The following is an 11,851-nucleotide window of genomic DNA, read 5'->3' as shown; positions in this document are numbered from 1 at the left end:
ATAATTGAGCCTTTAATTATCTTAGTCTCCTCACTTGAGTTTGACAAATTAACTCGAATTATTTGACTATTATTTTTTTATTTGATTTTATTTTCAATTTAATCTTTTAATATTGGGTTAATTAGTAATTGATTTTTTTAATAGGATTACCACAATCTTATAACTCGTGTTGCAGATTAAATTGACTTGATTTTTTTTAGTTAATTTTTATTTTTAATTTTATATTTTAATATTAAATTGATTAAAAATTAAAACTTTATAATTTTTACCATACTAACATGAATAATAGTGAATGATATAATTTAACTATTTCACTATTTTATAGTAGTATTTTCTTCCTTGGCACCTTTTTTTACATCATCAATTGTGTTTTTTAATATTTTTTATTTTTTAAAATTTTAAATTATTTTAATCGTGTTTATATTAAAAATAAATTTAAAAATTTTAAAAATATATAATATTTTTAATATATTTCTAAATAAAAAAATATTTAAAAAAAATATATCTACGGTAACCGTACCTATCCAGTGAAGGCAGCTGAGCTGAGCTGAGGTGTATATATGTAGGCTAGTAGCAAACAGAACAAGTGTGTTATCAACAGAGAAAATGCCTTGCTTGAACATTTCAACCAACGTTAATCTCGATGGCGTCAACACATCCGCCATCCTCTCTGAAGCCTCTTCTCAAGTGGCCAAAATCATCGGCAAACCTGAGTCCGTAAGATTTTCTTTTTCCATTTGCCTCGGATTCTTGTAAATACATGCTTGTTTTTGGACTTGATTGTTGAAATATGGATAAAATGTTAAAATGTTGCAGGCTATTAAAATTATTTGTGGGTTCCTCGGTGCATATAGAAAGATTTTGAACTATTTAAACAATTAGCCTGCTACAAGTTTTATTAGTGGTTTTTAGGGTTTGATTAATGTGTGTTTCTAGCTGGTATTAAAATTGTTTTAGCTTGTTAGTACTAATAATTGTAAATAGTTTTTGTAATGATGGAGGGGGAATGGAGGTAAGTTTCTTGGTTACCGTGAAGTGTATTTGTATGCTCATTTTCAAGGTGACAAGGATAGAGTAATAACTGTAAATAGTTTCTATCAACTACATCAGAAAGGATTTCTGGATGCTTGAGTTCTTGATGTGGTATGGTTCTAGAATCGTTTGATATGATTGGGCTGTTTATCATTTGATTTTGAACTGGATAAGTTTAGGTTTTTACTATCTAGTTGTGCTTGTGTTCACAATGGACTGTACAATGGGTTTTTTCTTTTTAATTCCTGGGAGGTGTCTCTTTTAAAGAGTTCCCTCGGAAACTATGATGGTCAAAGTGTGATTTGGCTGCAGTGTCTTGTGTAGTTTATAATACAGTTGATTCTAGTATCACTTATTTGGCCATGAAAGAAGAAATGGATTTTATCTCTGTTTGCATGTTCTTTGCTAGTTTATCTCTATAGTGGACGGGAATTGTGTTTTGTACACCTACACCTGCAAACCTCCTTGTTTCAATATTTTGTGCTTTTATGTCTGTTATTTTTCAATTTTTACAACCTAGAAGGAAGTTGCATATTTGCATTGATTGATACCACAGTTTGCTCGTAATATGCATTGATTGATACCATATCTTGCTCACTGGATGTGTCTGTTAACTATTTTATGTGTGTGATCGTGCAGTATGTGATGATTGTGTTGAAGGGCTCAGTACCAATTGCATTTGGAGGAACTGAGCAGCCAGCAGCTTATGGTGAGTTGGTATCTGTTGGTGGCCTTAGCGGTGATGTGAACAAGAAACTGAGTTCTGCAATTGCTACCATTCTTGAGTCGAAGCTGTCGGTGCCCAAGTCACGGTTCTTCCTCAAATTTTTTGATTCCAAGGCAAGCCATCTCAACATTTAATTGTCAAGAAGATAGATCATTTCCATGCACACATTTCTTCTCATTGCATTCTTCCTGTTTGTTTAGGCCCATCAAAGCCAAGAATATGCACAGTGTTTGCATGCTTTACACCAGCAGTAGATCATGTAAATAAATACTTACTGTTTTTAAACTGTGAGCATTGTTATTGAATTCCTAGAGGATTCAACTTATTCTCAGATTATGTTCATATTGGCTGCCATTTTATGGTTTTTTCTGCCACTAATAATGGTTTGATGCTTGCTGTATTTTGCAGGGATCCCACTTTGGATGGAATGGTTCCACCTTCTAAATCCAGCTTTTCACCCGAGTTGCTCTTGGACTTGACACCATGCGTTCAGACAGATGTGTCTGTGGTGTTTTACTATTGTCGAAACTTGATTACGTAGAATATTTCTGTTTTTGTCTAGGCTTATGATATCTAGAACATGAAAGCTTTTAAACTGTGCCTCTTTTATGGGAAAACAATATGTTTGCGTGAAATCTTAGTCTAAATAACTGTTTAATCATCAATGAATGTTCTTTGACATGCTCAGCATTGCTTTATTAGACTTTGCATCTCCACGACCTTAAACTGGTTATGGATTCTTGTTCAGGCAGTTTAAAATGATAATACGTGAATCAAAAAACTGTAATTCAAAGTGCCTTGGCACCCGCTTGTGTACATGCATCCTTTCTGTTCGTATGATGCCCATCCATTCTAAAATTCCGAACAACTATTTCTGTTGGTCTCTCTACAATCCCATCTTCCAGATGGTAAAGACTTCTCAATGGAGCTAGAGGAGTTAGCATTGTAAGCCTAAGGTAATAGTCTGAGCATATTCTAAACCAAATTGCTAGGGGCTTATTGCATGATTTAGCCTAATATTGGTTTTCTAACTGCATGCACCTTTTGAACATGAGAGTGTTCTCTAATGATCCTATTGATGTTGAGCTGCACGAGTTTAGTTTGGTAATGTAGATGGATGAATGAAGTTCTTGATGTTGTTTACTATCAGCCTATAAATCAACTTTGAGTCTGAATTTGCTTTTTTTCATTGCATGGGAAAATAAGTCTATCAGGTGATTTTAAAGTTCAAAACGTGATCTTTTTAGATTATCTAATCATGCATATATTAAAGTTATGTAGAAGAAGTTGTGATTGTTTTATATTTTAAGCTTTCCATGTATTTGTTTGTTTTTAGTAAGTAAAAAATGTGTGCTAAGTATTATTTATCTAGTTTTATGTAAAAATCATTTATTTTGAACGCAATTATGTCATTTTAGTTTATTTTTAGACTTAGAAGATTGTACCAAGTATATAATGACTATTCAAACTATATATTAAGGGTTTTTTGAAGAATTTGAATTGAAAAGTTTTTTATTTGCCCTTTTTGACACCCTATTTAGTTCTATATCTTCTTGTGAGTGGTACTTTTATTTTATAATTCTGAATCTCTAAAGTGGTGAGTAAATTTATATCTTTATCTCAATGGATTTGCATCTTGAGCATGAACTATTCTTGTTTGTTTCTATTCTATATTCTAGCCATCTTTGTATCACATTTTTTCTCCTGTTTTAAGTTGTTGGATATAATAAAACAGCAATATTAGAAAATATGTGCAATGACTTGTAATCCAATTAACTAAAAGCAGACGAATGTGATACACCGTATTTCTCCTCCTCCTCAATTTTTCATGGGAGATGAAACTTATCCTTCTAAACTCACATCTATTAACCTCTGCCTTTACTAAACCAAAAGATCATGACAGAGGGATGAGGGAGGCGACTAGACTGAAGAAAGAGAAGCGAGGCCACACCAATGAAAGAAGAGGTTGCACAAGGAAGTCCATAAAAATCAATGGTGAACGTGGCTGCGTTTTGGTGTTTTGGATCGTGGGTTTTCATGGTAGAGATGAAGGTCGGTTCAGGTTCAAAAAAAGGTGCAAACAACACTACGCAGGAGAAATCTAACAAGGTATTGTTGCTTGGACTCTCCATTTTTCTTTTTCTTTTTCTTTTTTTCTATTTTATTGGTGGTGTTTTTTAATCAACCATAAACCATTATGACCCCAAGTTCCCCGTAATACCCGGGTCAAGTTAGACCTAAATCCAAGCCCATTGGGCTTCCCTAATATAACCCTTCCTTCCAGCAGAAAGAGCCCGGAAACTAAGCACATACCAAGAAAGCTGACATGTCAACTTCTTATTAGTGAATTGACTTTAGGAAGGAAGGTCTTAGGTCCGTGTCGGTGCTGAACCGTAATAAAGAAGGAAAGCAAGCAATCACCGTATAATAGAATATCTAACTCCCTTTCTTGTCTCTATCCGTTAAATTACACCTCTCTAAATTTAAGCTTATTTAGTATTTCCCCTCCCTAAATTCCCTTCCAATCTCCCTATTTCCCCTCCCCAAATAAAAAACAAATCTATACAATGTCATCCCAGTCTCCGCCAGTCCTCCCGATCACAAACCAGCAACAACCACCCTCCGCCGCCTCCCAACCACCTCTCCCTCCACACGCCGTCCGCGCATTCCTCAACAACATTACCGAATCCGTCCGCAACGGTTTCGCCCAACGCCGCCCCTTTTCCGAACTAATCGACCGATCAGCTTTCTCTAAACCTGAATCCATATCCGAAGCCACAACTCGCATCCGTAAAAACTACTCCTACTTCCGCATCAACTATCTTACCGCTATTTCCGTAATCCTCGCATTTTCCCTCCTTTCTCACCCCTTCTCCCTCCTCCTCCTCCTCGGCCTGCTCTGTTCTTGGCTTTTCTTGTATCTCTTCCGCGCTTCGGATCAGCCTTTGGTCCTCTTCGGCCGGACTTATAGTGACCGTGAAACGCTCGGGATTCTGATTGCATTGAGTGTTTTCGTGGTTTTTCTAACGAGTGTCGGATCTGTGATAATATCGGCGCTTTTGGTCGGTGTTGGGATCGTTTGTGCTCATGGTGCTTTTCGTGTTCCTGAGGATCTTTTCTTGGATGACGTTCCAGAAAATGCAAACACTGGCTTCTTGTCTTCCTTCCTCGGCAGCGCTGCCTCCAATGTTGTTTCCTCTGCGGCGCCTCTTGTGGCAGCCGCCCGTGTTTGAGGATTGGTTAAATTGATAAATGAAATAAATACAGAATTTATATGAATAATGGTTAAGATTGTCTTTTTTTTTTGGATTGTGTAATTGTGGAAACGGATCTATAAATTTTTTCCTTCTTTCATTTTTTTGGGATGCAATTCATATGATTGGGCTGTAAGTAGTTTGATTTGAAGATTACTGAATTTGCATCTTGTCTATAAGTTATTGGATGGTGCATATTTGATATACGTTGTAGACAGATGCATGGGATCTTCCTGATCATGCACGGCTAGGAGATAGTTGTGATTTCACCGGCAGAGTCCAATGGCTGGGATTGCTGATGAACTTTCTAGATAGTCTAATTGGAATGCATGGTCAGTCATGTATTCATGATTTGGGGAAATTGCATTAAGTGCTGTAGTGGTCCTGCAATTCAGGGCGTACTTAGATACGGTGGTCTCCTTTGGATTCGTTGCTCGCTAACCTGCACCTGCTATTCTCTATTTGGCATTCGCTTAGATACAAATAATTGTAGGCTTAAATGGATCAATTCTATGGTAAACTTGTGATTTTGTCAATCTTAGGATGGGGTCTAAAAACTTTCTATGCATGATGTTTTTCAGCTATAGCTTTTGCCATTGTGATCTTCTAAATACACTACTTTCCCCTGATTTATTGAGATCAATGTAACAGAACTTGCGTCATGTTGATAGGATAATCTGAAACAGGCTATTTGCTGCTTGCCATCTGATTTATTGCTGTCGTGGAAGTGTGGTCTTCTGATTTTGTTGTGCTTTATTTGCTCTAGTTTGCAGGTGTGCTTGCTTGTTGATTGAGCTCCAGCTATATGCAATGGCCAGGTTGATTGATCTGACCATACATTGCCTAATTTAGTGGTATTACGATCCAGGTCTGAGACTGGGATATCTATGTGGTCTATGTGCGTGTCGCAGCTTGACAGTGGGATTGGTGGGTATATTATACTTACAACTAGTCACTGTTGACTTAAAAGTTAACATCCTATTCATGGATTCATATAGAATAGCACTGCTCCTTATTTTTGCAAGCATGGAACCTCTGTCTTCTTAGGCTTCAATGGATCCATATTGTGTGAACCACTAGTTATAATTTTTGCCAATCAGGGATGGGTTTTGCAGACTTCTTGTATGATGATGTTTGCTTATTCTTTTTGATTCATTAATAACCTTCTTTATAGGCTATACTCTCCATGTTGTGGAATGAAGTTACTGAGGAGAACGGATTACAAAAAACTCTCGTAAACTTGCTGCAAGCTCATTTGAACATGATCTGAATTGCATGGGGCTTTTCTTTTCAGTGTTGTGATTGTGACTATGCCTTGTGCTTGATTATATTAGAATCTAAATTTAATTCAGATACATATAACCAGTTTTTCTGGTGGAGAAGTGGTCCCGCAAGATGATCTTGATCCTTCTTTTCTCTATTAGTCACCCTGCTCTTTTGTTACAGTTGAATGTATCAATTTTGATGTGCTCAAGAAGCCTGCTGTCTGCATGCAGGCGAGGCAGCAAGTTTTCTGTTTTTCTGTTTTTATTTGTTGAGAAAGCATGCTTGCATGATTGTTCGTTTCATCTTGATTTTCTGAAGTTGAAAAAAGGGTTATTGCTGTTGGTTTTTGCTTCAGCATTGTAATTTAAACCTAGCCAATCTCAAGTTGGATTCCCGGGTCTTCAAATCCGGGACCCATGTCTCATGCTCCTCGCTAAACCCATAACTCTCAAGTCTGCAGTCACGTGGAGGAAGATGCCCTACACCTACTATTGTTCATGGCTCTATTCTCAACGATTAAATTCAGTTCTCCTTTGCTGCTTGGAAAGTGGTGGTGGAGTTTAAGTCTCATCTTAGTGGGCTTTTATGCCAGGCTTAAATTTTAAAGTGTGAGGGTACAGCTATTGATTCAAGAATTAACAAGGTTTTCATTCACGGGAAGTGCAGTTGTGGCTTGTGGCAGCGGATTTATATTTTTTTCTAAAGCTGAAAATGCAATTTAACAACAAGTAATCAATTATTTAGTCCAAAAATATCCATCAATGCAATCAAGAGGCCTGGACTCTGGAGCGATGCCCCCAAGTTCGGTGATAACAAAGAGCAAACCTGTCTGTTGATCGCTTGAGCAATGAGTCCAGACTCAAGAGGGCCGCATGCAGACAAAAGCTTGAGTTTCATGATTTTAACCTAGTAAAAAAGACACATAAAACTGAGTGTTCGATTTACAAATAATTAAGGTAGTTGGAAATGAATTTAATAATTTTTTAAAAAGTATTTTTGTTTGAAAATTATTAAAATAATTTTTTTTATTATTATTATCATCTCAAAAACAATCTAAAAATACAAAAAATAAAATAATTTTAAACTTAAAAAAATTAGATTTATTTTAAAATATAGTTAAAAGCAGGAGACAACTAGCGGCAATGCCAAAGGGGCCCAACGCTACCAAAAATTGCCTCGAGGCCAGATGACGGTTTACAGTGGCAAATTTGTGATTTTGACCAAGAGTAAAGCATGTGTGTTATGTCCCCCCGGACCAAGAAATTTAGCCGTTGTACGTGAAGGGTCCCGGTCAGGGAAGAAGACTGGTTCAGCTCATGAAACATATTGTATACAATACGAGGAAAACTAGCCGTTAAAAGCAGGAGAAGCTAACGCCAAAACAGTGAAGGACCTTAACTCTGCCTCCTTTTGTATCTCCCTTATCTCCTCCCTCACATTGCTCCTTACATACCAAACTTCCCCCTCATTGTTCAGGAGAGGAGAGCACGGACATTCTTAGAAACTCTCTTCAGTTCTTTCAACTTTTTTTTTTTGTTTCTTGAACTTGTTCATGGAAAATACTTGTCACTTCCGCGACAAGTACTTTCTTTACACACACTTGTGCTTGTTTCTACTGGTTTTTTTGCCCCAATTTGCTTCAAGCCAAAAATGGGATGGTGTAATGGTCACCCGAGCAGATTATCAAGCTCTTCGAGCTATAAGGAATGAACTAATCGACTTCAAAGGGTTTTTGCGAAGCTGGAACGGTAGTGGATATGGAGCTTGCTCTGGTCGGTGGGCAGGAATCAAATGTGTCAAAGGACAAGTTATTGCTATCCAGCTTCCTTGGAAAGGACTAGGTGGCAGAATCTCTGAGAAGATTGGCCAGCTTCAAGCACTCAGAAAGATTAGTTTGCATGATAATGTACTTGGTGGTACTGTCCCTAGGTCTCTTGGTTTGCTTCACAATCTTAGAGGGGTTTACCTCTTCAACAACCGACTTTCGGGTTCTATCCCTCCTTCCATTGGTAACTGTCCTGTTCTCCAGACTCTTGATGTAAGTAACAATTCTCTCACTGGCACAATTCCTCCTAGTCTTGCGAATTCTACAAGGTTATATAGACTTAATCTGAGCTTTAATTCATTAATGGGGTCGATCCCAGTTAGTCTTACTCAGTCTCCTTCTCTCATAGTTCTTGCTCTCCAACAAAACCACCTCTCTGGGTCAATCCCGGATACTTGGGGGAGAAAAGGAAACTATTCTTATCACCTTCAGTTCTTGATTCTTGATCATAACCTCATTTCTGGAACTATTCCTGTTATTCTTAACAAGTTGGCTTTACTTCAAGAGATTTCTCTTAGTCATAATCAGCTTTCCGGGGCCATACCCAATGAAATAGGGAGTCTCTCAAGGCTTCAAAAGCTTGATTTTTCGAACAATGCTTTCAATGGAAGCATTCCATCTAGCTTCTCCAATCTCACCTCTTTAGCCTCACTGAATCTAGAGGGAAACCGTCTCGACAATCAGATCCCAGATGGTTTTCATAGATTACACAACCTCTCAGTGCTAAACCTGAAAAATAATCAGTTCATAGGCCCCATCCCAGCTTCTATTGGAAACATTTCCAGTATCAACCAGCTTGATTTAGCCCAAAATAATTTTAGTGGAGAAATTCCAGCTTCTCTTGTTCGCCTAGCCACTCTCACTTACTTCAATGTTTCTTATAACAATCTTTCTGGTTCTGTTCCCTCTTCCCTTGCTAAGAAGTTCAACTCAAGCTCTTTTGTGGGAAATCTTCAACTATGTGGCTACAGCATTTCAACCCCATGTCTTTCACCCCCACCTGTAGTTCTTCCAACTCCAAAAAAAGAAGAACCAAAACGTCATCACCGAAAATTTAGCACTAAAGACATTATTCTCATAGCAGCTGGTGTCCTCTCAGCTGTGCTGCTTCTTCTCTGCTTCATTCTGCTATGTTGTTTGATGAAGAAAAGGTCTGCTTCAAAAGGAAAGCATGGCAAAACTACTACGGGGGGGCTCCCAGGGAAAAGTGAGAAGACAGGTGCTGTGGCAGGTCCTGAAGTTGAATCTGGAGGTGAAATGGGTGGGAAATTAGTCCACTTTGATGGGCCATTTGTGTTTACAGCAGATGATTTGTTGTGTGCAACTGCGGAGATAATGGGGAAGAGTAGTTATGGAACAGCTTACAAGGCAACATTAGAGGATGGCAATCAAGTTGCAGTGAAAAGGTTGAGGGAGAAGACTACAAAGGGGCAGATGGAGTTTGAAACAGAGGCTGCTGCTCTCGGTAAGATTCGGCACCCGAATCTCTTGGCACTGAGGGCCTATTATTTGGGTCCCAAAGGAGAGAAGCTTCTTGTTTTTGACAATATGCCCGTAGGGAGTCTTGCATCCTACCTCCATGGTAAGTTGATTCCACCAATTCTATCTGTGCATACATATACCAAATTCTGCCTGCTCGTAATTATTCATTTCTAATAGCTTGCTTTCATAAACTCTGGATAACCAAAACAGATTCTTGATGATAGCATTGAAATTGTATTGCATAGTTTTGGTGTAAACAGATGAATTTTGAGTAAGAACTTTCTTTTATGCTTTGATGGATTGATGACCATTGATTGCAAGGAATTAAAGATCAAGGATGAAATGAAAAATTTAATAGCTGGAAATTTTAAGTCACATGAGACTCCACCCTGAAGGTGTTAAAAACATTTGCAATACATTCTAATTAACAAGATTTAAGCTAGCATTGGAAGCTTATTGAATGAAAAATAAATTATGATCCTGTTCAGACTCATAATTCATTCATAACTGTGTGCTTCCTTGAATATCCCCAAAGAAGAGAGAGTTAATGATGATTGTATTCTACATAAATAGTTGGACATAGAAAGATAAAACTTTGAGTGATGAATTTGATATTGTACTGTTTCTGCTTTTTGATAATTTGGAGTCATGCTATGCAAATTCCTAACCATCGGGAGCAATTATGGTTTAAAATCATTTGTTTGCAGCTCGTGGGCCTGAAATCGCTGTCGATTGGCCAACAAGGATGAACATAGCCATTGGTGTTGCGCGTGGACTAAACCATCTCCACACCCAGCAGGAGATCATTCATGGGAATCTCACATCAAGCAACATATTACTCGACGAGCAAACTAATGCTCACATTGCGGAATTTGGCCTCTCCAGGCTCATGACTACTGCTGCCAACACCAACGTGATTTCCACTGTTGGAACACTTGGCTATCGTGCACCAGAGCTCTCAAAACTCAAGAATGCCAACACAAAGACTGATGTCTACAGCCTTGGAGTGATCATTTTGGAGCTTCTGACCGGGAAATCACCAGGTGAACCAATGAATGGCATGGATTTGCCCCAATGGGTTGCATCCATTGTGAAGGAGGAGTGGACTAATGAAATCTTTGATTTAGAGCTCGTGAGGGATTCACAAACTATAGTTGATGAGTTACTTAACACATTGAAATTAGCTCTGCATTGTGTTGATCCCACACCAACTGCTCGTCCTGAAGCCGAAGAAGTTGTTCAGCAACTTGAGGAGATTAAGCCAGAGCTAGCAGCTGCTGCTCCTGCTGATGATGGAGCCAAAGTACCAACGACTGAGTAGAGAGTGTCGTATATTTTTGTATGTGCAAGAACTAATGTTTTGTTTCTTTTTTTTTTGTTGGTTTACAAGGTCTATCATAGGAGGGTAGTTCTCAAATTCTTTAATTCTTATATTCTTGGTTACTATAAGTAAATACAAGTTAGTGAGTTCTGTTGGAAATATGTATTCTTTTTTCTTGCGATAATAATAATGTATTCTTTCAATTCATTATTCTGTAGGGGTAAACAGAAGAAATCTCAAATAAAGCAAACTTATCACATTTAACAAGCTGTCTTCAAGAACAACTAGAGATTTAGCAATCTGTTCAACAGTAAAATCTGCCCGTGGCTTAAAGTTGGTCTCCAAAAGGTCGGTGGTGCTCACTAATTTCTACTCCCTGTTTTGCTGAGAAATTTATATCAATGTCAGCAACAAAACCACCAGTTATATCATCATGCTGCATGTCAAATTCCTCCTATTCTCTTTATTACTGGTAGAGATAAAAAAAAAAAAAACAGAGCTTTTTACTATAACTGGTACAAAAGATGTATATTTAAACTCCCCATTAGAATACCTTCCAGATGAATGGGAATCTGTTTGTATTGTGGCTTCATGCAATGATTTATTATTTTGCCGAGCAAAGCACAGTATTGTATACTTTACACGGATACTCATTATATATGTACGTAATCCCTTCACAATGCAACGGCTTCTTCTCCCTCCAGCTCCTGTCAGGAAAGAAAATAAAAACACAGACTCGGCTTGCTCTTTTTCTTTTCCCTTTTTTTGCTTAAAGAAAAAGGAAAAAACGGTTTGCTCTTTTTTCAGAAAATAGAGTTATATCCAGTCCTGCTGCAATGATAGTAAGTGGTGGGTTATAAGAGTTGTAAATTGAATCTTGTGTTGCAGTGTGAAACTTGATAGAGAATAACGAGCATAAATTCTTTCATATTTGTAAGAATTGA

The 11,851-nt window shown here is 37.7% G+C and overlaps 3 protein-coding genes across 5 annotated transcripts; all 3 read left to right on the top strand.

Annotated features, from left to right (window-relative positions):
- The first annotated feature begins 557 nt into the window (after positions 1-557).
- Positions 558-2,446, top strand: LOC118048165 (uncharacterized). Of its 2 annotated transcripts, XM_035057742.2 has the most exons (4): positions 558-717; positions 1,672-1,872; positions 1,960-2,018; positions 2,168-2,446. In XM_035057742.2, exons 1-3 carry the CDS (start codon positions 607-609, stop codon positions 2,011-2,013), a joined length of 366 nt encoding a protein of 121 aa, XP_034913633.1. In that variant the 5' UTR covers positions 558-606; the 3' UTR covers positions 2,014-2,018; positions 2,168-2,446. The 2 variants fall into 2 exon arrangements, with proteins under 2 accessions (XP_034913633.1, XP_034913634.1); XM_035057743.2 differs by lacking the exon at positions 1,960-2,018.
- A 1,743-nt stretch (positions 2,447-4,189) lies between these two features.
- Positions 4,190-5,113, top strand: LOC118048164 (PRA1 family protein B4). Its single transcript, XM_035057741.2, has one exon. The coding sequence runs from the start codon at positions 4,327-4,329 to the stop codon at positions 4,990-4,992; it is 666 nt and encodes a 221-aa protein (XP_034913632.1). The 5' UTR covers positions 4,190-4,326; the 3' UTR covers positions 4,993-5,113.
- Positions 5,114-7,459: 2,346 nt separating this feature from the next.
- Positions 7,460-11,612, top strand: LOC118048166 (probably inactive leucine-rich repeat receptor-like protein kinase IMK2). 2 transcript variants are annotated; one of them, XM_035057745.2, is made up of 3 exons: positions 7,460-9,686; positions 10,294-10,925; positions 11,126-11,612. In XM_035057745.2, exons 1-2 carry the CDS (start codon positions 7,832-7,834, stop codon positions 10,905-10,907), a joined length of 2,469 nt encoding a protein of 822 aa, XP_034913636.1. In that variant the 5' UTR covers positions 7,460-7,831; the 3' UTR covers positions 10,908-10,925; positions 11,126-11,612. The 2 variants fall into 2 exon arrangements, with proteins under 2 accessions (XP_034913636.1, XP_034913635.1); XM_035057744.2 differs by lacking the exon at positions 11,126-11,612 and having other exon boundaries at positions 7,461-9,686; positions 10,294-11,066.
- The last annotated feature ends 239 nt before the right edge of the window (positions 11,613-11,851 follow it).

The sequence above is a fragment of the Populus alba genome, chromosome 6 (assembly GCF_005239225.2).
Source record: "Populus alba chromosome 6, ASM523922v2, whole genome shotgun sequence".
Lineage (NCBI taxonomy): Eukaryota > Viridiplantae > Streptophyta > Magnoliopsida > Malpighiales > Salicaceae > Populus > Populus alba.
The sequence above is the reverse complement of the archived record's forward strand: the minus strand, read 5'-3'. Positions and strand labels throughout refer to the sequence as shown.